The sequence below is a fragment of the Mizuhopecten yessoensis genome, unplaced genomic scaffold (genome assembly GCF_002113885.1).
Source record: "Mizuhopecten yessoensis strain PY_sf001 unplaced genomic scaffold, ASM211388v2 scaffold3423, whole genome shotgun sequence".
NCBI lineage: Eukaryota > Metazoa > Mollusca > Bivalvia > Pectinida > Pectinidae > Mizuhopecten > Mizuhopecten yessoensis.
In genome coordinates, this window is record NW_018405037.1 from 117,925 (window position 1) to 143,512 (window position 25,588).

The following is a 25,588-nucleotide window of genomic DNA, read 5'->3' on the forward strand; positions in this document are numbered from 1 at the left end:
TTCCATCCCCTGGCTAAATTAACACCTATTGATTCTGCAGACATGTGATAATCATTTCCACATCTACAATATCCGTCAAGGAAGCCTGGTGTTCAACATGTAGGGCCAGGTATAATCAAATCCCATCTCAATACCATTTTCTGCTTTGATAATTAAGATAATAACTCATTGCCACTTTGGGTTTGGACGAAATGGGGAGGGCTGACCTAAATAGGTCCCTGTATCAGGGTAGGACACCATCTCCACTGGTTTCCTGGTGGTGTTACCTTGGTACTACAGGGTGGGGTTGATCATAACTATACCTTTTGAAGCGACAGCATGCTGATGGCCGTCATCATTTGCTATTGTGGTAAGCAGAACATGAACAACACAGACAATCGTTTATTAGGTATTTTACTGTCACTCCAAGTATATCATAGATGAAGCCAGTTGTCAAACAGATTTCCAAGTGTATTTTATTTATCTTCAAAGATTTGTGCCAATCGACAGATGTTTAAGAAAGTTTACAGAAAACTGATTACTTTCACTCCAGCCAAAATCACACAAAGTTCTGTTTTAACCACACTCCATCTGTTGAAAACAAGATCTTACATTACCAAGATGAAACGTCCTCTGTGATTTCTATACTCCTGAGTTAAGAGTAGTTCATCTCTCATCACAGTTCATCAATAGGAAGTAGGTAATTTTCTATGAATAGGATAGAACTAGTCTAAGGAGTGGGAGATACCCTACAGCCATACGTATGGTAGGCTCAGACCAACAAAGCAGGGGATTAGGGTTAGAATCCAGACAGGAATGAACAAGTCTCCTCTTTCCAGATGCTCCCCTCGTTTGAAATTGTATACAAAGCAGTATCCTTGGCCTTCTGTTGGACTACGCTTTATACTGATCTAATTACAGGAAAGGTACCCCGTGGCACAGTATTTGATCGTAAAAACACATCAGTCAACATTATAGAGCACTCCACATGGAATATGGTCAAAACAAAAAGTTATGCCTGTTTTTTAAAGTAACTTCTGTTTAACTTTTTGAAAATGATTGTTTTTAGTTAATTTGATTTTGATGTAAAACAGTCAATACTAAAGAAGTTATAAATCACAAAAAGGCACAACTTAAGTATCATCAACTACTTATCTAACGAAAACTGGAAGACAAACAATACCAAGCACAGTTTGGACTTCTATCAGTGGTTGTCTGTGGAAAGGGATTTGCTTTTTAACTTTGCAGCATCCGTGGCCGATATAAACCGGCCTACATGGAAAGCATACTGAAACTTACCCCAGCCATTGTTTTGATATTGTGTAAAGCATTCTGTGCATCTAATGCTGCTTTTCTCGTAAAAAAGGTGACGAAACAACATCCTGAAAGAAACAAGAAAATAGCAATTAATATTTCAAATTTTAAGAAGTATAAATTTCTCATACATTAAGATGCAATTGTGATGTCAGAACTCAGAAGTGTGTGATTTTTCTTGGGGAAAAAAAGGCAGACTTATGCAAAGAGGCTACATGTATACGTTATTGTCTATCTTAGCAACCCAATATATAGACAATCTCACATAAACCTACATATAATGTAGCAATCTAGTACAAGATCAGGTAAGACCTGATGTATGAAAGACGACAAACACATGGAAGCTGTTTTCAACACACAACAACATTTTTGTATATTTTTTATTTTGTGACTTGTTTTAATACAGATCAATTCAGTTAAAACTGTGATGCTGTCATTATAATTTCTTTTTCTTTCCAGTAGTGTAAAATCTAAAATACTAGATATACAGCCAATGGACAACACCCCACATACAATCAATTAATAACAGTATTACAAGACTGCTACATCTGTACACAACTCTAAACCTATAATCCCCTACCGAGAACAATAGAAAACCCTGGTAGGACACTTCTAAACCACACTGACACAGTACAAACTTTCACCTTAGACAAAACTTGGCTTGTTTGTGTTTATCAGAGCAGGAAAAACTATTGAATGGGTCTGTTTATTTGTTCAATGAAACAGGTGGATGCGCTATACAATAACGGCTGGAATTCCTGTTATACAGAGAAATATCCAGTCCGACAAGTTTTCTGACAGGCTTGGTTAGGTCCTACTTTATATAAACATAAAAACTGTAAGGGTGGAGTACTAGGAGTATTCAGATCTACTCTCCATTGTTGTACGTACTATCCATCAGATTTTCATCAGCATTATAAAGAAAAGACAGTCGCCACCAAACAGGGTAGGCGTCATATTTAGTGAAATATCTTTTTATCGGTGATCTGAGTAAGCAATGATTTATATATTATAGCTCAGGAGGCAAAAATATGTTAAACAAAGCGTCCTTAAATCAACTTCAAATTGGTCCACATCAACGAGAGTAAAAGATGATTTAAGATAAAGCTGTTAGGTCAGGTAATGTTATATGTACATATAGATGTAAATTATGTATCTGTGTCCTGATCAGGAGAGAATTATTATCATTAGTATGAACAGCCATGGCATAACAATTTTAAATTTCCCCGTTTATATCAAAGATGTATTTTCATTTAAAATTCATGTGAAAATATCTGGATTTTTTTAAAGAAATACTGATATATTTACAAAGGAGTATGATAAGAAAGTCATTTTCCATAAAAACCAGAGTTTGATAAATGGCAAAGTTTGATGAATAGCATTTCTTTCTAAATATGACACACTGCATGGTTAGATGAATAGAAATTTGAACATTTAAAAACTGATAGGAGGAAATGAATTTCACAAAATCAAAATTGCATTACATATTTAGTATTAGAAGTGTTTTTTTTTTCAGTTTTGACATCATATTTATAATTCATGAAAACTTTTAATCTATTCTAGAAACAGCTGCTGTGACCACATAATACATAACAAATCGTATCAGATGCTCATCAATCAGGAAGAATCGCTGATGTACAAACGTAACTGCAACACAAAAAGTTGGTATATTTAATGAAAACCATTTCAAAATTCAACTTTTTCCTGAAGTGTCACACTTTTATTAAATGCAAGAGGAATATTAACAATGACAGGTTGTCTAATTGACAAACACCCTAAAATGGTCAGCAGAAATGCAGAACAAACTGTACAGTAATTTACCTATATATCAATCATACATATGCTATTTTATTTCACCAAGAGACTTCTTTCCCTAATTAGTCATTATTGTAGATCTATATGTGTCACCAACCACATTCATCCTGATAAACAGCCTACTCCAGGAGCATTGTATCTTAAGTCTTTCATCCATACAAAACATCTCACCAGACAAAAACCGGCGTTATTTGTGTACATCTGATGATCTATCTCAAAATATTTCTATCCTGAACACCAATAAACATGAGGCTTTAGTCAGTGTGTATGTTTTACACCTGATGAAGCCCCAGCAGGGCCTTCCCTACTCCTGCTGACAGGTGAGCTCTAGCCAGGGCCTCACAGTAGGACTAGATACAGGTGATAAGGACACAGTGAGGGACTTCACTGATAAGTATCATATTTTTTTCCGAGGGATCATATTCAGAGGCTAGGATACCGGATACTGTTTAGCCTCTGTATCATTGACCTTACTGATCACCTCTTGGGACACTACCTGTTGAAATTAACAGCAGATACAACAAAATGTTACTGTCACCACCGTTTGGTTACAAATTAACATATCAAAATAAATTACACCCCAAGGGGAGAAGTTAGGTTGCAGTAAAAAATGTAGACATATAATAAGAATCCAAAACAAAGATTCAGTCATATCATTTTTAATACCTGCAGTTTTTAAGAAAGCTTTAAGAAGAGAAATTCCATGACAAGCCACAGATCACCTTTTGCCTCTTTCACAGAAAGAGAATAAGAAAAGATTTTCAAGAAGGCCACATCACAAATGCCCTAATTCCTCTATTGATCACACACAGTGAAGCTTTCAATATCACAAACTGTTGAAATAAAATGATACTACCAGGGATTTCCTACAGTGATTTGGAAATCTGTCTCTTTCGTGAGAAGGTGTTTTGTTTCTTTTTTCCATTTACTAAAGTAATGGCTATGCATTGCTGACATATAGGTGTAGAATCCATGTTACAGGTTTTTATGCTTGACTGGCATGTTTTACCACTTACAATACAGAAATTACATTGACCTTAGATTTTCTAGATTTCTGGTACTGATGATGATGACACACATATATCCATTTAAACAATATGGCGTTATAGACTCTCCACCTCAAACGTTCTGTTCATTGGAAACCCCAAAATCAAATACTTGGAATTCATAAATAGTTTAAACCTACCTAAAACCTGTTGGTCTGTTTAAAAAGATATAACTAAATCATAGCCACTTAAACAATGTGTGATGTCATACCCTTTAACATGTTCTATTTTTATATTGGCCCGTTATAAGAACCTAATAATAATAATGATAGTCTAGTATGAATACACAATGTGCATGTTCCCAACAATGTTTACATCTTATTCGTCATAATAAACCAAAAGGTCCTTAAAATTCCGATATGAATTGAGAACTACTTAACTTGGTTTTTTTGTTACCGAGCTATGTTTCAATCACAAAATAATTTAAATGCCTTAGCAGAATTTCCTATATATGTTCTAAAGATCTGACTTGATGCATTGTCATAAAGTTCTGCATTTTAATCCGACTGACTTTGATTTTGTACAGTAACTTTACAGTATCAGTGTCAGGAAAGGATCCATTCAAAAACCCACACATACAGAAAGTAAACAAATGCCTTTAAGGTCAGACATGTTTCTGTAAACAAGTGGTTTTGACTTTGAGAAACCCACACATGAAGGGGGTGGACCCCAATGTGTTATCGTAAAAGCAAGATAGAAAAGACAATGGTGAATAGAAAGGGCTACTATGACAGTAAAGGAAATACCCAATGAAATTTCCTTCAATTGTCCCTTCAGGAAAAGGTGGGGGACTGTAGTAGCGAGATCACTTAAAAAGATGTGTACAAGCAGAAATACAAATGTATTTACTTTGATTCATATAGTTAGGAAGGAAGCTATCACTTACATCCATTGTCTGAATGGAGCCTACTGAAAGTAGGTATTGTCAAGTATACGTTATTCATCATAGATGCTCAATGATAACATTCACCCATGTGTACTGGGGTATTAATTTCTATATTAATAAACATACTTTCTCTGATGGGCAGTAGTAGGATGTTTTACCTTGAACAAAACATATGGTGATTTGTTTGGGTTTTTTTGGGGTTTTTTTAAGTATTCTAGTCCGATGGTTGTTATTTAATGATTATTCTGGAGCTTGATTGACCAAGTCCCCTGGGATCACATCTAAATGCATATAGTGCTCATAAAGCTAAAACCCAAGGCTCCTCCACTCCTGGATTTTACAAGCATGAATAATGCTGGCAGTGAGGTGTTTTTTTACTGGGCATTATTATTGTAGTAGGGGACGGAGTCCACTTAGATAAGGATTTTAAGAGGTGGGAATTGTATTAATCAACCCTAAACTGGCTGCAATATGGAATCAATATCACAATCAATTATTTTATATCGTGCATATTACCCTCAACAACTGACATCTGTTCTGATTTCCTCCTTATCAGTGGCTTTTGTGCTGAGCCTACTTCAGGATCACTACTGCATTTTATTGGACAGATTGCCAGACCTGTACAAAATTTTACAGTCACATTAGCCAAAAGTTTCAACGATTCTCCCACACTAACAAGTCTGAAAGGTGACACAGAGCAAAATGTTGAAATATTCCAGAAGAACAACACTATTGAATACCACCCTGGAATGTTAATATGGCATCAAGACCGTCAAAACCAGGGAACTTGAACTCATTCACCCCTACATGTTTGAACTAGACTTGCCCAGTCTTTGATTTGGTAAAATTTAAATGTGACTTTATGGGTGAATACCGGGTGAAGGCATTACTTTTCCACATACAGTAATAATGTATGGTGGAATCATCAGAGCTTTCATTAGCATGGGTCAGACTGATCAAGGTCAAGACCCATTGACCAAGGTCAGGAATTTATGGTCAAGTACATCAGTACTAATGCAGCTGTCCGACCATGGTCAACAATGAGAGGAGGCAGGTTGCCAAGCTGAAGCCCGAAATATAACTTTGGCCTCATAAAACTCATATTTCCTATTTACCTGGTAATATTTTATTCAAACTTGGTTCACCTACTGAATTTACCATCAGGCCTGCAATGAAGCTGTTGGCATACAAATTATGTAAGGAACACCCTGGGTCACTCTAGTTACTGTATTTCTGACCATGATCAGTCTAAATACCAGTCTGCGACGTTAGGCACTAGTCCGATGCCCACGACTAGTAAATTTAAGTCTGGACTAGTATTGAAAATATTTAACTTGTCCGACTGGACTAGTGGGAATTTTCCTCCAAAATAATGGAAATATTATTAATGGTATATATTTTGCACTATAAAGCTTGTCACAAGTTCTAATCCTATCATAAAATACGGTATTCGTCGAAGCTTCGAAGTTTCGATAAGCAATCGCGACACTGGGTTCCGGATTTTAGTAGTTACCGAACATTACTTCCGGTTTATAACCACGTGAAACCAACCATGGCGATGTTGCTAAGTTGGAGGAAAGGTTCAAAACCACCTAAGCCTGTCTGTGAACCGACAGAAAAATTGCTCCAACACAAAAGAAAAAAATACGGTTCTGGCTAGTGCTTAAAGGCTCGATGGAAACAACAGTAATACTGTATTAGAGATAATTGGGGATCACGTTCTGTGCTCCGTTTCTTTAGTTAATTATTGAGAGACATTTTGTTTTGATTTCTAATAATTTTCCAATTTAAATCACAATTTACACTTCATGCTGTAAAAAAGCCCAGTCTGTAATTTGGACTAGCAAATTCACAGTTGGACTATTAAAATTATGGGTTCACTAGTCCAAATGACTAGTAAGGAAAATAGTTAACGTCACAGACTGAAATACTGGTCCAGTCTACAGCCATGTACTGGTAATAAGTCCTGCATGTACAGTAGTACCTAGCTACAGCTGAATGTCTTATCAGCCTTAGCTTCCTATCAGAAGGTGAAAACTTGCACTAACAATATCACGGCTGTCTTCCCTAGTGGGCCCTGTTAGGTCTGTTTACCTATGAAGATTACACACAATCCTAGCATTGGCTTCATTAGATTGTAATGAGGAGTACATCAAGTCACAGAACATACAGTGGAGGCGCTTGTAAACCGGTCATGAACACCAAATAGATCAAAAGATATCAGCAAAATATTGGACAGGTGTTCAAATATATACATTAATTGCAATAAAATTATGTTATGAGAATATTAAAAGAACTTCAAAAATTTGAAAAGGAATCATGAATGTGTATTATTGTCATAAGACTACAATAACATTAACAGGGCCACCAGGGTTCAACTATAAGCACTTTTCTATTAGTTCTAAAGCCAAACTTACAGTATGTTTATTATCATGTGCAGATGATCTCTGTAGTTTAGCTGTTTCATGAGAGTTTTGTGGCCCAAACATCACACCAAAGTTTTACTACATTTTTATGTGTAGCTATGAATTGTGAGGGTTTTTACTACTTCTACTCTGTTTTTTATGACTATTATCACATCCATAATTTCCTTTTTTTAACATAAACGAAAAAATTCATAACTTTCAAACCAGTAAGTCATACAAAACTCCTATATCTTTTACTATAACTTAATAAGTAAACGGTTCATTCCATCATTGTTCCCTAATACACATCAGCCTATAGGTATTAACTAAAGCCGCAGATTCCTTGCATACGAGTGTTCTTTTTGCAATACCCATTCAGACTAGATTTATTTCCAAATCCGATTCTCTAAAGGTTTAGGTGACCCATATTTACACAAATGAATTTGGCATAATGCCTATGTCAAATTTTATACTATGATCTAATCAGGTGAAATCACTGGCAAGCTGATCACAATGAACTGGGGGATTAACCCAGGTGCTGGTTGTTAGGATAGGGAAAGACTCTTAAGTGCCCTTCTGTATCTAACCATGCTTTTAAATCATCATACTATATATATATATATACCTGCAGTATAGGTATTGGATAAATTTAACTGTGGTATGTAGTACAATATTAGATATCAGTTTGATTAAAAGTCTTCACATGCTGTTACATCAAAGGATACTGGATTACATTTATTTGTGTAACAAGTTCTCGCTGCAGCAAAATACAAGCAACATTATACACTTTCATGAACAGGTCTTCTGATCTACAAATTCCTTTTTTTCTGCTCCATCTGCTTCATTTTGTAAGTTATTCAGATTTTTCACTGGAATGGAATGACAGGACAGTAGATGTTGCTATACACAAGGTAAAAAGGAACCTCTCTGTTAATCGAAATAAAAGTTGCATTTCTGCCTTCACTTTTTCAAAAATAAGGGCAGTTAGCTATTAGTAGGCCAAGATTTTTACTATGCAAAATATTTTGTAAATTTTAAATACCGAGATAACAATTTGGACTCTGTGTTTGTCTAAAGTTCACTGAAGAGTTAGGGTAGGTCCTACATAGATGATCACATGAGAAGCATATAATTCTCCTTGTCTGGCCTAATAAATACGAAGAAGGCAGTACTTTTCACATATTTATGCACATACTAATTCATACACCTCTCCAGAGAGATGACTCCCATAAATAAAGCTAGACAAAGACTTTGCCTCGTTCAGCTGTCTGAAGCAACCTAAGATAATGCATCTGTACTTTACACGGGTCCAGTTGCACAAAGTGGAATTCCCTGGAGAAAACACATACATTCAAAGTAGTAGCATTATCAGCCAAAGGTGTACTATCTAAGGCTATTACATTAGTATAGGTTTTCAGACTTTAAGTAGGATGTATTTAATTAGAGTAAAAGCAATCAATTTGAGTTATACCAATTCAGCTACTAATGAAAATGTCTCCTTGTAAACTGTGTAAACTGTAAGACAACCTGATGCATTATCCAACTTGATGTAAGAGTCTCTCTGTCTATGCGTTGATATCAGCCATTACATACAGCAAGGCAGGTTTTTCAATGATTCTGAATGTGAATTTAGGCTTGCATCCAGTTATCACTTCAATGTACATCACGATCCAACAACACCTGTTTGAGAGTTGACTATAAAACTGTTTCAGAAGTTTATCAGATTTTTTTTTCCTATCATATGAATATTTAACCGGAAACCATTCAAAACTTCCTTCACCCTACATCTCCATGAGATCAGTTGCTATACACGACACCTGGGTATCTTGTATGTACTAGTGTATACTCGATCACACAAGCACTACAAAAAAAATGTTCTTCCATTTCATAAATTTTGAATTAATCAACACTTAATTGTTTTTCTTTATAATAAACCTATCATTAGATTCTGCTTTGTCTGCGTTTTGCAAGCTTCTGGTCAGCATATGCAGACTTTTATCAAGTTTGGAATGTTGCAACCATCGTGTGAGGTAAGCAACAAAACTTAACATTCCTTATCCAATACATTTCTACGTATTGAATTTAATTTTGAACTCTGTACTGCCCCAAAAACATCAATGTTTGATTTCTAGAGTTTCAAATAAGAACCAGAAAAGACCTACTTTACAAAGTGAGCATAACATCTGTAACCTTGAAATAGATCAAATTTCAAACTTCATACTTAGGTTACACAAAGCAATAATACTTGAATTACATTTCTTTAACTGCAGAACTTTTACAGGAACAAATCCCAGCCTTGAAAAATGTCATTTGATTGCACTTAGCTGCGGTGTACTGAAGTATTATTCACTTATCGTATAAAACCAAAGGCCATGAGTCAGACTTATTATGCTTAAATATCATTCACGGTCATGTGCAAATACAGATCTATTCTTTCAGATGTATGTATATCATCAGCTTTTCATGTCAGGATTATGAAACATCAGAACACATGAATTAAAATGATGTAGGTGTATGGAAATTTGGGTTCGTCTAATACAGTAGACCCCTATTAATAGGGTGTGGGGGGTGGGAAGAAATTCATATTTCCTAGCATCAACGAATATCAATGCATTTAGAGCAAAAATATTCATCTAAAATGAAAGCATAGTATGCTATCAAAGCCCATTAGGATAAGGCTAAACCATAACAAGGTCTCTTGACCAAGTTAACAAATTTTGTTTAAATTACCTTTGCTCTGTCCTGTTCCTTTATCCCGCAGCACATTTAACTGAAACACTGGACCAAACTCTTCAAACATTTTCTTGAGATCAGCTTCATCCATGGACCTGGGAATCTGACCGACAAACATCTTGATGGCATCTGGATCTGGTTCTGTTTTTTGAGGCTGAGAATTCATGGTTCTGAAGGGAAACACAAAAATAAATAAAAAATTAGAATGAAATTTTTAACCATTGACAGCACATCTCTCACATTTCTTACTGAAAAAAATATGGTATTAGAACAAAGAACACCTTGAGAAAGCTATACATGAAGAGTTCATGTTCTATCGACAAAACGGAGAATCCCTCAATGGTAGTAGATGTCTTCCATATGAATGTTTCTACAACATTGTTTGATGACAGGATTACATAGAACTTCATGTAAAGAGCAGTAGAAATTCAATAGCATGTTTATCAATATTTGTAACATATGGCTAATTTATTCAAAACCATTGTTGAGCAGCACTATCTAGTGGACATTGTTTGACCCACAACTAACCAGAAAAGGATGGCAGCAGATTGATATGGATTTCAAGTAGAAAGTTAATGCCAATAGGTCAAAAAGATCACATAAAGCAAACTGAAAAAGCTTAAAGTGATAGATGAACACTTAAATTTTTAAGTTAACTTAAGAGTTATGAAAATGGCAAAATCTGTTTTAGGTAGAACATTAACAATTTGACGTGAATGACAAAAGGACTTATTAATGGTACAACCAAACTTTTCAGTGATCAGCATCAAACTGATTGTGTTCAAAATAAATAAAAAGTTTTATATCAATCAGAAGACAGAAACTTCTTTCTATTTTCAATGATTTTTGATTTTTTCATTTTGATTTCAATTTTGAATTTTTTTCTTTGCTTGTTACATCTCATTTATCTTTTAAATTATGCTGAGTCCTTTGACACCTTTGACACAATATTACTCCATGCACAAATATCATCGTTAATATAAAAATAATGGTTGTCAATGGAAACCTTCTGTACGCAGCAACACAGTTTTTTTCTTCTTTTGTACAAATCTTGCTGGTTCCAATTATTATGACTGACAGGATCAGTATTATTGTGAATATTGATCATAAAAACATGCTCAAATCATTGGCACTTGACCTGATTACCCCCAACCAACCCACAGGTGCACAAAGAGGAGCTCAAGATCTGGCCATTCCAGTCAAAAGGTTAGACCATTCCTGTGAGGCAGAAACCAATAGGAGGCCATAGCAGGGACCAGATCCAGCAGCTAAGCCTGAAACAAATGCTTACATCCTGATCCGAGTCAGCTGGAGACCTAAGCTTTCTTCTCTTACGAAACCTCATCCTGAACAGCACCCGAGTCCTCCACTCCTACATTTGTATAATCTACACACTATCTGTTTTATGTCAACAATTTAACTGGACTTACGGAACAGCCAAAAAAATGCACTAAAAACATCATTCTTTGAACTCAATGACACAATAAAAATGGTCAATTACTATACTGAAGAAACTGAACAATAGATTGGAGCATTATACATACATCAATATCAGCAACATTTACAGGATTTGTACACAACTTCATGTACTAAATGTACCTTTTTCACTTTCATAATCTGTAATTAAGTTTTATCATGCCTTTCCCGTTGTTTTGATACAAACATCTTTCTATTGTCTTTTCATATATATAAACACTGATTTTCAATTTTTTCCTTTCTATGTTGACAGCATAACTATATAATTTTCCGATTTTTTGAATACCTAAACCTTTTTAAAAAAGGGTTATGATTCTAAACTTTTAAAGCCATTTATAAAATAAGGAATGGGTTTTCAGTAGCAATCAGTGTTTGTGTGTATTTGTTGTATGGTCAAAAAGTTGAAAATCATGGATTTGCCACTTTGTCAGAACTACATTCTGTCTGTACTTAAATTAATAAACTTGTTTGCCCCTTTATCTCCCTGATTTGAGCAACAATGTTTTAAGAACATTTATTCATCAGATCAAAACAGGTCTGCTTTGAAAATAAACTTACATTATCATTATGAAATGTACGTCTAAAACTCAAAGCATCTTGCTAGACAGTGAACTTAGACACCGAAACAATTAGGGGTATTTTAAGTACTTGGCTCAAGATTTACATCCAAACAGACATGTCTTTTCTGTACTACAGAAGCTGAATGTCTGTTAAGAGTCTTCTATTAATTTTAATGCAAGGAAGTCTTCAAAACAGTTCACCAGAATATAAAGCTCTGTTAACAATCTACATGAGATCTTATCCAAGGCTCCATGATAGATCAGAAGTAGAAATAGGCTACCAGATCTACCCACTGCAGCCAGTTAGCTGTGGGAGGGCTGAATATATCTGCAGATCATTACAAAGGTTTAGTTGCAGAATTGTGTCCGAGGAATGCAAACAGGCCATTTAACATCCGATGGAGGAGGAGGGGATGGTTACTGTACGGAAGAAGCTTGGTTGGATGTTGAAAGTGATACATCAGTAGAAACTTAATGGTCAAAGGCCTATAGCTAGGGCTCCACACAACCTGACCCTAATCCACAAATCTCAGCTTACCACACTAACCAGTATAAATACCAATCCAGGATCTGACCAAAAAAAACCTACCATATATATGTATTTTATTACCTGCATTTACTAGCAAGAATTTCAAATAGGTTTTCCTCAAAACCTTTCAAACAGTACATAATTGTAAATAAACCTGTTTTATCTTAGTAATGCTGATAAACGTGTTTCTTATTTCAAATTATTTCAAACAAGTTGCAATTGTTGAAGACAGGAAAGAATGGCTACACAGATGTTAGCAATTAAATAAATTCTTATGGCACATTAAGATCTATTTAGAATTCTCACTAAATGTTTATGAATAATTAATACATGATTTGTAGACCCAGAAATTTCAAAAAGTAAATTTAGTCTAAATGCCAGGCCTTTTACAACCTTTTTTCCTTCACGCAATCTAATACAGGCACATATATATTGTACATTATCACATTTGTGAATTGTAATGGACTCAGTAATATATATTTTATCAAAACCTTATCCTACATCTGTAACCTTTTCACTCTTGAGCTCCCAGCTTCCAACTGTTTAACAGCTTTTGGAAAGTATACCAAATAACCGAAAAATCCATGATTCCATCAAAAACTGAAATCGGCAATATTGAGTGGCTTTATGATGGCAGAAATGGCGTAGGGCTTAATCGGTTATGAGTACTTAACTTCAATAAGGTAGCACTTTTGGGACCATTTTAAATCTCTTCAAAGCTTTAATTGAAAAGTTGGAATAACTTATGGAAAGGTTAAGTGTTTACACAATTTTTTCCCTAAACATTTTAAAGTAAGTTAGCCATATGTCATCACACCAACCAAGAGTGACCCTATACCAGATTGCATGAAAACAAGACAATTCCCCACCAGTGAATGGATAAGATATAGTCGTGTATTCTCTCACAAAAGACAATCATAGGTACAGAGTGATAACCCACCTGCAGGCCTCCAAGGATGTGAAATTTACAGTGTATTCTCTCACATAAGACAATCATAGGTACAGAGTGATAACCCACCAGGCCACCAAGGAAGTGAAATTTACAGTCATCTTTGAAAGCAATCTGTATCCTCCTAAAGCACACCTTATGACAAAGTGTAGAGAAAATCTGTCCATAAATATTCAAGCTAACCAGCAAAAGCTATAGGGACCAATGGGAAAGCTGTTGCGTACATTATGCTCTTATATTGCCCTTTTTGTTAAAATAAGCCTGTGTCCTTCCAACTTCCAACCCCAAGACAGAAAATTACCTAACAGTAAAGTTTGATAAATCAAAATAGTATGCAGAAAACAAATTTGGCCAGAAGGAAGGCAATACCTAGAGACCAATCCTGCAGAGAAACCAATCCTGTAATTCTCTACATGTACAGCAGTGATGATGAATCAGCAGCTAGATTTTTTTTCTACAATTTCAGACCAAGTTAGCAAAAGCAAACATTATCCAGATTCTTCTATGTTTAAATCTCGTCAACCTTTGAAATTTAAAGACTTTCCAAACATTTAATTTTGACTAAATGTCAGGGTAGAAAATATGTTTACATCTGTCTTCGATTCTCTTCCAGACATTTTGGTTTCCTCATAGGCTGTGTAAGTTTTCCTGATCACTTGGGGTATATTTGTGTATACATGAAAACTTTGGGGTAATACTAATAGTTTAAATAGTGTAACAATGATTAATATTCTGACTATACTAAGTAAGTGACATTGGTGATCAGATTTGACAAGACTTATGAGCCATATCATCTGCCAATCACTAAACCAACATGGGATTAACAAGTAGATGGAGACATATGCAATCAGTAGTAAAAAAAAAAATCTTAAGAACTTTGGTATAGGAGTATTTTGACAGGAAAGTTTCCTATGGGGTCATTTAAACAAAATATAAATAAATTTTATAAAATATATCCATTTAGATAACAGACTCATAAACCTGAAACCTTGTGAGATTATACTAAAGACTAATACAAGTCTCTCAAGATCATCTGTTGGGAAGAGTACCATATAAATTTGAGTATCTGAGGATTTAGTATCTGAGGATTTAATGAGACATGTATTTACATGTGTTTAGTATCCCAGGCTGCTGTAAGTGTACATGGGGTTGAGTGATGAGACAGGGGGTCCTATCAGTTTCAGTTCATCACAAAACTCATTTGACAGATAGCCAGTTTATGTTGTTCCAAGACTGGATTCCCCATTACATATTTCCATTGGCCAGGAGCTGAACTGTCCAGCCTGATAATTGATAGGCGTCTATCGCAGTCTGAGTAACCAATACATCATTGAAGCAGTGTTTTAGCTTAAGCCTTTTTTTAAATTTATTTCTCAGCAGGCAATTTGATAAAGTATGAAAATGTGATACTTCATTAAGTAACTTCCAAATGTTTCGAGTCCCCTAGAACAGTTTTGCTTTCAATTTATCACGTCAGTGCCAACACCAACACTGATCCTTTACCACAAGGTCTCCATGCTTTTCTATAAAGAAATTGATTTATTATATAATTAGGCATCATCAAAAGCAAAACCTACTTCAGACACGGATAATCATTTACTATTTAAATCTGTGAACATTCCATAGGAATGCATGCAAACAGAAGTTCAGGCTTCAAGACTATATTTCAGACGTATTATATAACTTTCTGACAATTAGGAATACCCAATGAGCATTTAACTTCAGTTTAAGGAGAACAGTTCCTACATGGTATCATATGTCCACACATATCTTATTCTAGCAAATTCTACAAAAGAAAAGTTTTAAATAGTTTATTTCTAACATCAATAGTTTAAAATTCTTTGGACTTTACATATTTCAATATCTAGTAAACTTAACAGTTTATATTCATTATGAAACATAGACCTACCCTAATAGTAGCCAAAGTTAATATTCTGCTCACCCGGAAGTAATGCATTAGCAAGGTTTTAAGCCACGTGTGCTTGCACCTGTTTCTTGTTCTTGTCAGAGATTAATTTATGTCAACGAAAACACTTTATGTTGAGAAAAACTCAATGGACCTTTCTTCTGATAATAAATGGTGTTTTTATTCAAAACATTTATAAAGACATTTGTTTAATTGTATTTGCTTCGCTTATTTCATATAAAACAGGAGTCACGGGACTGTGTCATGCCAAAAACATGTATAACTAAATGTAACCATGACATTCGGAAAGCACAGCCAAGGTAAATCGTATGTATATATATACTCATTCCAGGAAATGACCAGTAGCTACTTAAGACAGGAACGCAGAATACACTGGATCATTTAAACATACATGCACAGAGCTGAGTTCTTGTCATACACAGAGTTCCAATAATGATTATTTAATTAATCAGATAATACAAGGTAGCACGGTGCAGGTCTTCTATCCACACTCCACTATCTGCCTCATCATTTCAACCACATAGAAATATTTCCACACAAGTATCTCCTAGCCGTTTTACCATCGATCACAATCGCTTTCAGCTGGATACATGAAAGAAACACTTTCTTTCCTCATTCACATCCTACTCAGTAACTATAAAATAAATTTGTGTCTGATAACATGCCTGTCTTTAACTGTTTTTGACATTATCATATACACAATCTTGTCGAGAGAAACACTGAAAACTAATCTTTACTGCTCCTACGCTACCATTTTGCAATGCCATTTAAATGTTTTACAAAAAAAATGTAAAATACAAAAGTTAATTACGTTACTTTACAGTGAACTTTAAGGCAACTGTCCTAAATTAATGATCTTATTGACATAAATTTATTAGAAATTGTAAAAGATCACTAGGTACCATGCCCATTAATATTCTTTAGAATTGGAAACCCAAATAATTAGTTCATGCCCTGATATAAATAAACTTTTGTCAGTTTCTTACCTTGGTCACAAGGTGCAGAAAAACTGCATTAACCACTACTATCATTACATTGAATAAATGCAGTTTAATCGGTTATTTATATATATGAACACTATTTTCTCATCTATTGTGTAACTGCGTCTGACCATGCTTGCAGGAACAGCCCTAACTGACAAAGGTGCTAGTATAGACTGTCCAACTGCAGGCACCCATCATGTGCACAGATAAACAAAGGACTAGCATGTTGGCTGATATATAGATCTAAGTATATCTGTCGGATATTATGCAAGACAAGCCAGCCTCATGTGCTCATCATTTGTACCATGAATAATTTACTTTTATCATCGTTGCTAAGATATACGTCTTGCCAAATTACTCCATGATACTGAGGTTAAACTTCCACCTACTATGATTAGTCTACAAACTATTTTCTTATTAGTCTGTATGTATAGTAAGTTACAGCACCAGAAATAATGCAACAGATCTGAATAATTCATAGCTAGATTGAATCACATGACATGAATACTATATCTATAGAGCCAATTAAACTCAACCAATAGAACACCTTTCATTTTCAATATGAGAAAACAAATTTATACATCTGTATATATATATAATGCATACATGTATACAGAATTTCATTATAAGGGAAATGGGTTAACGCAATGCATGCTTCAGTTGAGCTAAAATGGAAGTTGACAAGATTTCAAATTATTATCCAAATTTCAAATTAATTCATTATTGTGTTTCATTCATTATTTTCATGATCTCTTGAATTGACATTGGAAAATTTAATACAAAAGAAATTCTGCAAAATATTAAACCTGATTTCAGAAAATTTTAATAGCGGGATGAACAATTCCATTCACCAGACACCCAGGGCTAGTAGATATAATGTTGGGGCAAGTGAAAATTTTCAATATTAACCATAAATAAGATATGATGTAACTGTAAGAAATTTTGAAACTAGAAATGTACGAGGTCTTCAACTCTGAATTTAAATCATTATACACTTCAATATAAAAACCCCAAGACATTTTACACAAAATTTAATAACCTGAATTTAAGATAGTTTGGAGTACTTCCATGAAAAAAGAAATAGGATGGACACATACCCTCCTAAACTAGTCGTATCTACAATCCCATTCAGATGGGTGCCATTCTGGATCATAGCGACACTGGACGCTGATATCTCCTCTAACACACTATTTCCATCTGAGATTTGCCCAGAATCATTTTCCATCGGATTACACGTTTTCAAGTTTGAGGAATTGTACGCTATCCGAATTCTTTTACTCTCTAGGCCATCCAGAATGTCCTCGGCACTAGTCGACAAGGATGTATATTTCCTAGTACGTTTGCATAGCTCCATGTGATACATGTGATTGTGGCAATGAGATGCTATTATAATGACACCATCATCAACACACTACCTGTGTGTGCGTAATAACATTAATATGGAATGCCTTATCTTCTGTTCCCTCTCTCAGGGCCGACTATTAGCTATCCCACAGCATACAACAGTAACAGAAGGCCACTACAGACTTTACTCCTGTGATGATGTGTAGTTATGACAAACTAGGGTGGTATCCTCCCCCAATGTTTGTTGCTTGTGCCACGCTAAGATACACTTGAAAGCGTTGATGTGGTCCAATCACTACTAGGTTCCGCTACCAATCCCCTTCATTTGATAAGATGAAGTGTTCAGCAAGGAACCAGTGTGGTTACTGCATCCCAAGCAAAATTAACAATTAAGTTGCTGGAATAAGTTGGAAACAGATGTTGTGGCCCCAACAGAAAATTCCTGTCTGCCTTCAGTTGAGAATATTTCCACAGAAATAGCCGGCACTTTAATATCAAAAAAGTTTCACTGGCGAATTTAAAAATCCAGCAAGTCTTCAATACTTCATAGGGAACAAATAGTTCACTTCACTATGTAATGTTAAGCTATTAAATACATGTACATAACAAGTTTCACACCGAATTTAAAATCCGTCAATGTACATACTGAGTCCGAAATACACTCATTAGACAATACACAAAATTCTGTACATACACTCCGTCTGCAAGTGGGTGAAAGGGTATGTATGATGCATATGTATGGAGAGTTTATAACAATACACGCCTTTAAATACCTTCCAAGTCCCTTACTCCACAGGTAAATCAACACCCTATACTTTAGCTACGATAAAATCAGGGAAACTTTCTAGGGTAGAATGGGATTATAAAAGATGTGATCAGATGAAAGGACAACATTCCAGGTAATTCAAACCAAAAATGAATCGTAGATGATATGAATTTAGTCATTTAAAACTGACCCCCGAGAAACTTAATGTTGAACATGAATTTTATCCCGACAATGAATCGTCCACCGACAACTGATGTATACATTTCTAGTGTGCGACATTATCGATTCAAATGCTTCAGCTAGTGGATACTTACCTGGTCCTTTCACCTGTAAATATTTACAACAATATTCTATTGTTCAAACACACTAAAATATTTATTGCAGTACAAGTGTAACAGACTGGTATACCACAGCACAAACAAATGTGTTGAATTACCCATCCATCTGTTTGCATGTTCAAACAAAACATTGAAGACAGCAGTATGACAACTTCACAATGATGCGGAGCTGAAAAAACTAATCAATTCATACTTATATTCAAATCCCACAGACAAGTACATGGATCTCAATCTCAAACTTTGATCTGGGATGCACTATTTGTTTCTGAATGTAAGTTTATTTTAAAATGTAAAGTACTGTGAGATTTTGGTCGGTCTAGCACTTCTTCATGCCCAAATGTCTTATTTCAAAGAGCGACGTTGATATACAAAGTTAACCCAAGATAACCTCAATACAAGTTGGTTGTTATCTCCAATGTAGAGAATGAACCTAATTTAAAACCCAGGAATAACGGTAGTCGGACATTTAGAAACGTCTGATGTTCCAACCCACAATCTCACACAATGTGGCACATGCAAACACTACCACCACCTCACGAAATCAAGTCTCAACATCTTATTCATCTGGAATTTAACCCGATACAATTAAACGCTTGAACCAATGAAGCGTACACAACAGATAATTTTGTCATTCAACAAGTAGAAAAATAACCCCACACAATCAATACGTTCAGACAATGGCAACAGTATCTGACAAGTCAGGCCAACAATGTTGAAACCTTTTCAGCATACCATTTATTATTCAAAGTCTATAACAGTTTTCCAGTGGACTAGAGACAGCTGTTTATTACATGTCTGCTCATTTGTCTCTCAGGCTACCAAGCCTGACAATGATACAGTGGTCTGTCCAACTAATAAAGGCAGAGTGTTAAGGACACCTCACGAGTTATGACAGAACCAGAATGAGATAGAAATTATACATGTTTCAAGAACACTGACGTAATCTGAATCTCTTCAATAAGTAAAATGATGCATTTTATTTCATAAATTTATGTGGCTGAATATGTTAACCAATATCTCAGAATTTCTACAGAAGTATAAAATGTTTTTTTCAGTTTGCTATAGTAGCTTACCATTTGTAAGTACCATATAAAAGAAATTAATGTTCCCATGTACTTTCCCTAATCACGTTTAAGCTGGAAGGTACTTTTGTAATACTCTCATAAGTTAATACTATTAATCTGTGCACTGAAAATGTCGTATAATCAATGTTATACACTAAATACACATTTAATTTCTAGAACATTTTGTCTATATACATATGACTAACTCTAAAGAACTTGGCTTTATTTTAAACAGATTATATGTTTCGTGGATGAATTATTGGAATGAGATTAGAAAATCAAAATAGGGCCACAATATTCACTCTCTGAAATGGTCTAAAGTGGCATGGGTTTACCGAATTTACAGAAATAGAACTTCAAAAATAAAAGACTCCTTTGTGAATGTATGTTCTACTTTTGTAATTTATAACATACCCTTAGGTCACTTTAAAATATCTTTATGCCAATTAGCGAAGATTAGGCTTAGAGACTTAAATGTTCAGCTCTGAAAAAAAATTCTTTGTGAATGATTATGGTTTATAATTAATGACGCTGAATTAAACAGTACAGAGCACACATTTTCATAAACATGAATCACATGTTACAACTTACACTTCCTGAAGTCAACGTTCTGAACTTACTAACTTACACATGGTACAAAAAATAGAATATTGGTTCAGAGTCAAGCCTATTTATATCTCCCTTTGAAAGATGTTTACCACACAAGTTCTGACTGAGGGACAATAGTGACTTGAGAAGCTATAATTTTCCTAAAGTAACCCAGGATATTCAGGAGCAGAGCCTCCACCTACAGATACGTATCAACATCCTACATTCCTTCCTTCTATCTGATCTATGTATATGCGGATCAAGTGACCATGACCCTGCTACCCAAGCATGGTTAGTACATCCTGTGCAAGTACTGAAAATAGCAAATAATTATATCATTATTATTGGGCAAAGCGTTACTATGAATAGCATTCTATACAACTGTAAATCTATAAATTATACAAATTATTTGCACATGTAGGATTATAGGGACTGGATTTCATGAATTTTAAAACCGGAATTTTCATTTTTTTTTTCTAAAGTCACAAACGTAAACCTTCCAAGAGGTCAGTGAAGCTTCAAGGAAAACGATCCCAGATTTCTACCAGTAGTTTACCAACAGATATATATATATTTCTTTGTCATAGAATAATGTGGACATTGTACTCCTACAAGTTACAGTCCATTATGTACAGAACCTAATCTAACCAGTGTGAGCCTAATCCCTGATGTGCTGGGAAGTACACATGACTGACCACACAGTACATATTACCAAGGTGTCTGTTGTCACAAATACGTATAAATCCCTACAGACCAATCTACAAACGACCATCTGTAGATGCATGCCACACATATGATGGCCTGTCATTTTCACTTCCTGAACAACATGCACTAACAATGGATGACAATAGGTACATTTCCTATCACAAAATATATACATACTATTTTCATACAGATCTCAGCTACACACCGACACAGACACAGTTATACTATATAACCTACGTTTACCATCATCACTTTATTTTATAGGGTGTAAATCAACATTAAGTGATCTTCTAATAGCAAGTAGTATATATATAGCTTCATTTTAAATAAATCACATAATAATCTGCATGGAAACTAGTCTCATTCCAATCACGTACTATATTATAAAAGCATGTTTTTCCACAATACCAACATCATGTCATCCCTCAGCTTCAGAGCTTAAATTAAAGCTTACTTTCTTTGCACAGCTTCATTCTACAGGTAACTGAAAATTATTGTAATATTATTAAGGGATTTCCATTCTAGATCCAACGTTATTCCTGTGTACCAAACAACATTTGTAAACAATTTGCTATTTTTCTGCATAAAAGAATGAAAAACAATTACAGCCAATACAGGGGTTTACAATTCCACAAGCCAAAGGCCCTAGACATGTTAATTTAAGCCTTTGCCTATTAGACCAACAAAAATTACTTTTGTTTCAACATCATATTTTTTTTTTATTTTGAAAGATATTTTTACTACGCTTAAATATAGACCAGGAGTTCGGACTTTAACCGTGCAGATCACTAAATGCCAATAAAAACTGTAGGGGAGGCACAAAAATCTAGGATAGGTAGGGTAAGCGGAAACACAAGATTTTTTTTATTTGGCCTTACCAAATTTTTGGGGATATTTTTAAGTTCTTTGAAATTATAGGTTGTGCTGTACTAGTAGAATTTTTCAAAATCTGTCAGCAGGCCAGTACTGTACTGTTCACAGTATGTTAATTGTTCAGTATTATATTAGACAAATTAATTGTTTTCCATCAATACCTAAATCAACCTGTTATCATCTATGTATGATAGAAATTATAATTATTAATTTATGTGGATTATACACATATACAATAAACATTCTTGTACAGCAACGCTTGGTCTGAATAAAATGAATATCTAACAGATTAATATTTCATACTGTTATCCAAATAATATCCTAAATGTATAATTCAAATGTTATTTTTGATAAATTGAAATATTATGAGTATAACATTCGCGCATTTAATTAGAACCAACAGAGTGATATGAGGTTGTCAGCTGTGGCTTTGTACACGACACATGGGCTAGTCAAGAGTCAGATCCTGGTCTTATCTACAGGACCATTTTAACAGGTAAATGTTCCCTGTGCCTAATGATAACACATTAACATTCTATTTCTTCTATTTGTTCTCTGAATCGCTAGTGTCCCCAATACACAACACATCCTTAGTCAAAACAAAAGTAGATATTTAAAATCACAAATTTAAATGAAACTGTGAAGTCATTTATGTGATAAAAGCACATCAATATTAATTAGTTCATGTTAATGCCAAATGTCAAACAAAAAAGCTAATAAGATACGCTATTATTCACTGTTAAACACACGCTTTCAGGTAGCAAAACAGGTCACGTTTCCGTTACGTTCATTGAAGCACAATGAGAAAATAGATCGGCATTTTTGGACCATAAACATTGACTGTTTAATAGTGTATTATGTAACATACATAGGATTACTCATCTACAAAATGAATAGCAATAAAACTAAATTCAACAGAAATAAACAGTAGCACTCTACACGAGGTTATACACACACCGTAACATTGTAATTCGTCACCTGTAGCAGGCGAACAAGCAACAAGCACCGAACAGCAAGTCGGTCAACCCCCGATTGCCTGACCTTTCTGACACGTATACGGGGTTGTACAAAATAGGAAATAGCACGTACTGATATAAACATAATATTTAAACAACATAAGTTTCATTCAATACTAAAGATATCATGCTTACCTATTTCCACGTGAAAACACACACAGACAAGACAGCACAAACACACAACAAAATGGCGGACGGTGGTACCCACAATGCTTAGTACCTATAAACAGAACCTGAATACAAGCACGTGGTTGAATCGCTGAAATTAATATCGAAGCGTTTACTAAAGCACCCAACAAGAAATTATATTTAAACATAGACTAACAAGAAGTCAGACGTTTCATTGTTATACTTACATGTCGTAATGGGGCTGAATCGGGAGGACTTGAACGTCAGCCATGTTCCCAATGTGTGATTGATGTGTTACCGACTACCGTAATGCTTTTCTTCTCTGTATCGAGTTTCTTCAGTGCAAAAATTTGGCGGGAACTGTAAACACAACCACGAGGTCTACTTTTTCTCGGTGAGTGGCTATTAGCTCTGAAAGAAGACTAGTTGTAGTATTTAGAATTATCGGAGCATAGAATCCCGTGAACAATAAACAAATAGAATACATTAGATTGTAACGGTGATAAAATAATGTACAAATAAGCTTGTTACTGTGTCCGTCAGCCTAGAATATATTGTGAATGTTCAAAGACTCGTGACGATTGTCAAGTCTATTTCGGACATGCTCACAGTATTGGTGGTATTTAGGTGTAGTCGCTTATTCTACATTGAGCTAACGTGTTAGGAGTGTTGATCGCTCACTAGAGATTTCTTTATATATTTTTGTATTGGTTTGTACCTGTCAATCCATTATATGACAATTTTAGATAAATGAGGTCAACACTGTATTAAGAAACAGTAATCATTAAAAAAACACATTATCTTATTTAGTTTATAAATTGTTATGTTCATGGTGATATATCTTACCCGTATATAATTAGAGCTGTACATATTATATATATATGCTAATATACGTAGTATGCATGCACATGTGGCATTCGCTACGGAAAATATGCATATAATAATTATATAGACTACGTCTCGGAGAAAAAGAATTCAATTATCTTCATTGTTTAACTAGTCAAACTAAATCACCACAACATGGATACACTTATATGACCCAGCAATTGTCACGATAATGTCATGCATGAAAGGCGACATTACTTTGAGATTAACTAATGCAGACTTCAATCTCTATTTGATTTGTCTTAATTTACATACGTATCCATTTTATTTCAATATATATATTAACAATTATTAATTAGTCTTAATAGTTTTTAGCGTCTCCCGACTTCTTTTACTTTATGGTAAAGGAATAAATCAGAGACGAATTAATCGTGGGGAAATCTTTCCAGATAACAGCACGCGTGTTTGGCTTCTCTGATACTGGTCCTTCGGACTAATCACAAGTGTTATCTCTATATCCCCGAATTCTGCCCAAAACATGGATTTAGTGTGTTCGTTTACTAGTAAGAGGAGATTTATATGGGTACTTGCTATACCACGGACTTGGATACTCTAATTCCGTGGCTATACTAATGAGGATTTTATTCTTTTGACCAAATTGATATGCATGCTTCACTTACGTCCCATTGCAATATTTGGATTCATTATTTTTTCATTTCCTTTTCACAATTTTCTAAAAAAGAAATCATTTTCTGTTCCTTTTTGCCACATATACCGTAATTAACGGCGGTGTTGTCTACCACTAGCATCCTGTGTATCCTCCGTTTTGTTGTTGGATCATAAGAATTCATAAAATGAAAGAAATATTAGGTTATACTTAAATAAAAAATTATGCTTTTCTAACCGCCACATAGCTTCCCATAAACCTCTTCCCTCCGGTATTTCATCTTAATTTTAATTCATCTTAATCTCTGTCCCCTCTCAGGTAAATAACAACCTCTTCACCTGGGTACACTGCGGCTGTTGATTAGTAGTACGTAAGCACAGGTAAACAAATCAAAGATGACCACCAGAACCCTAAATACCCTCTCCCCTGCCACATTTCATCTGCCTAAATAACAACACTTAATTAAACAGGGTCGAGCCCTCAACACGTACGCTAATCGATTATAACTAACACGTGTACCAAAGGTAAGCACTGATCAATAATAGAATGCTCTCCCCTCATCTCCATCACATTTCCAACCCCGACAAACAACACCTCTATTGGGCTATTATCTATGACACGTCACGGTCGTGTGCTGATAATTAGCACGTTTAAACAGGTGCGCACAGGTA

General features: G+C 34.9%; 1 protein-coding gene across 11 annotated transcripts in view; it reads right to left on the reverse strand.

The window, feature by feature from the left end:
- Window positions 1-23,767, reverse strand: part of LOC110447449 (CUGBP Elav-like family member 2) — an 80,970-nt gene extending 57,203 nt beyond the window's left edge. For 3 of the 11 annotated variants that reach the window (XM_021493154.1, XM_021493149.1, XM_021493145.1), the window contains exons 1-3: window positions 17,700-18,605; window positions 10,176-10,348; window positions 1,279-1,361 (exon numbers count right to left, since the gene is read on the reverse strand). In XM_021493154.1, coding sequence (XP_021348829.1) covers window positions 1,279-1,361; window positions 10,176-10,348; window positions 17,700-17,965 — 522 coding nt within the window. In that variant the 5' untranslated portion in view covers window positions 17,966-18,605. Of the gene's footprint in view, window positions 1-1,278; window positions 1,362-10,175; window positions 10,349-17,699; window positions 18,608-23,431; window positions 23,530-23,652 lie in introns of those variants that run through there. The other 8 variants (XM_021493155.1, XM_021493153.1, XM_021493150.1 and 5 more) reach the window with 6 other exon arrangements.
- Between the last annotated feature and the right edge of the window lie 1,821 nt (window positions 23,768-25,588).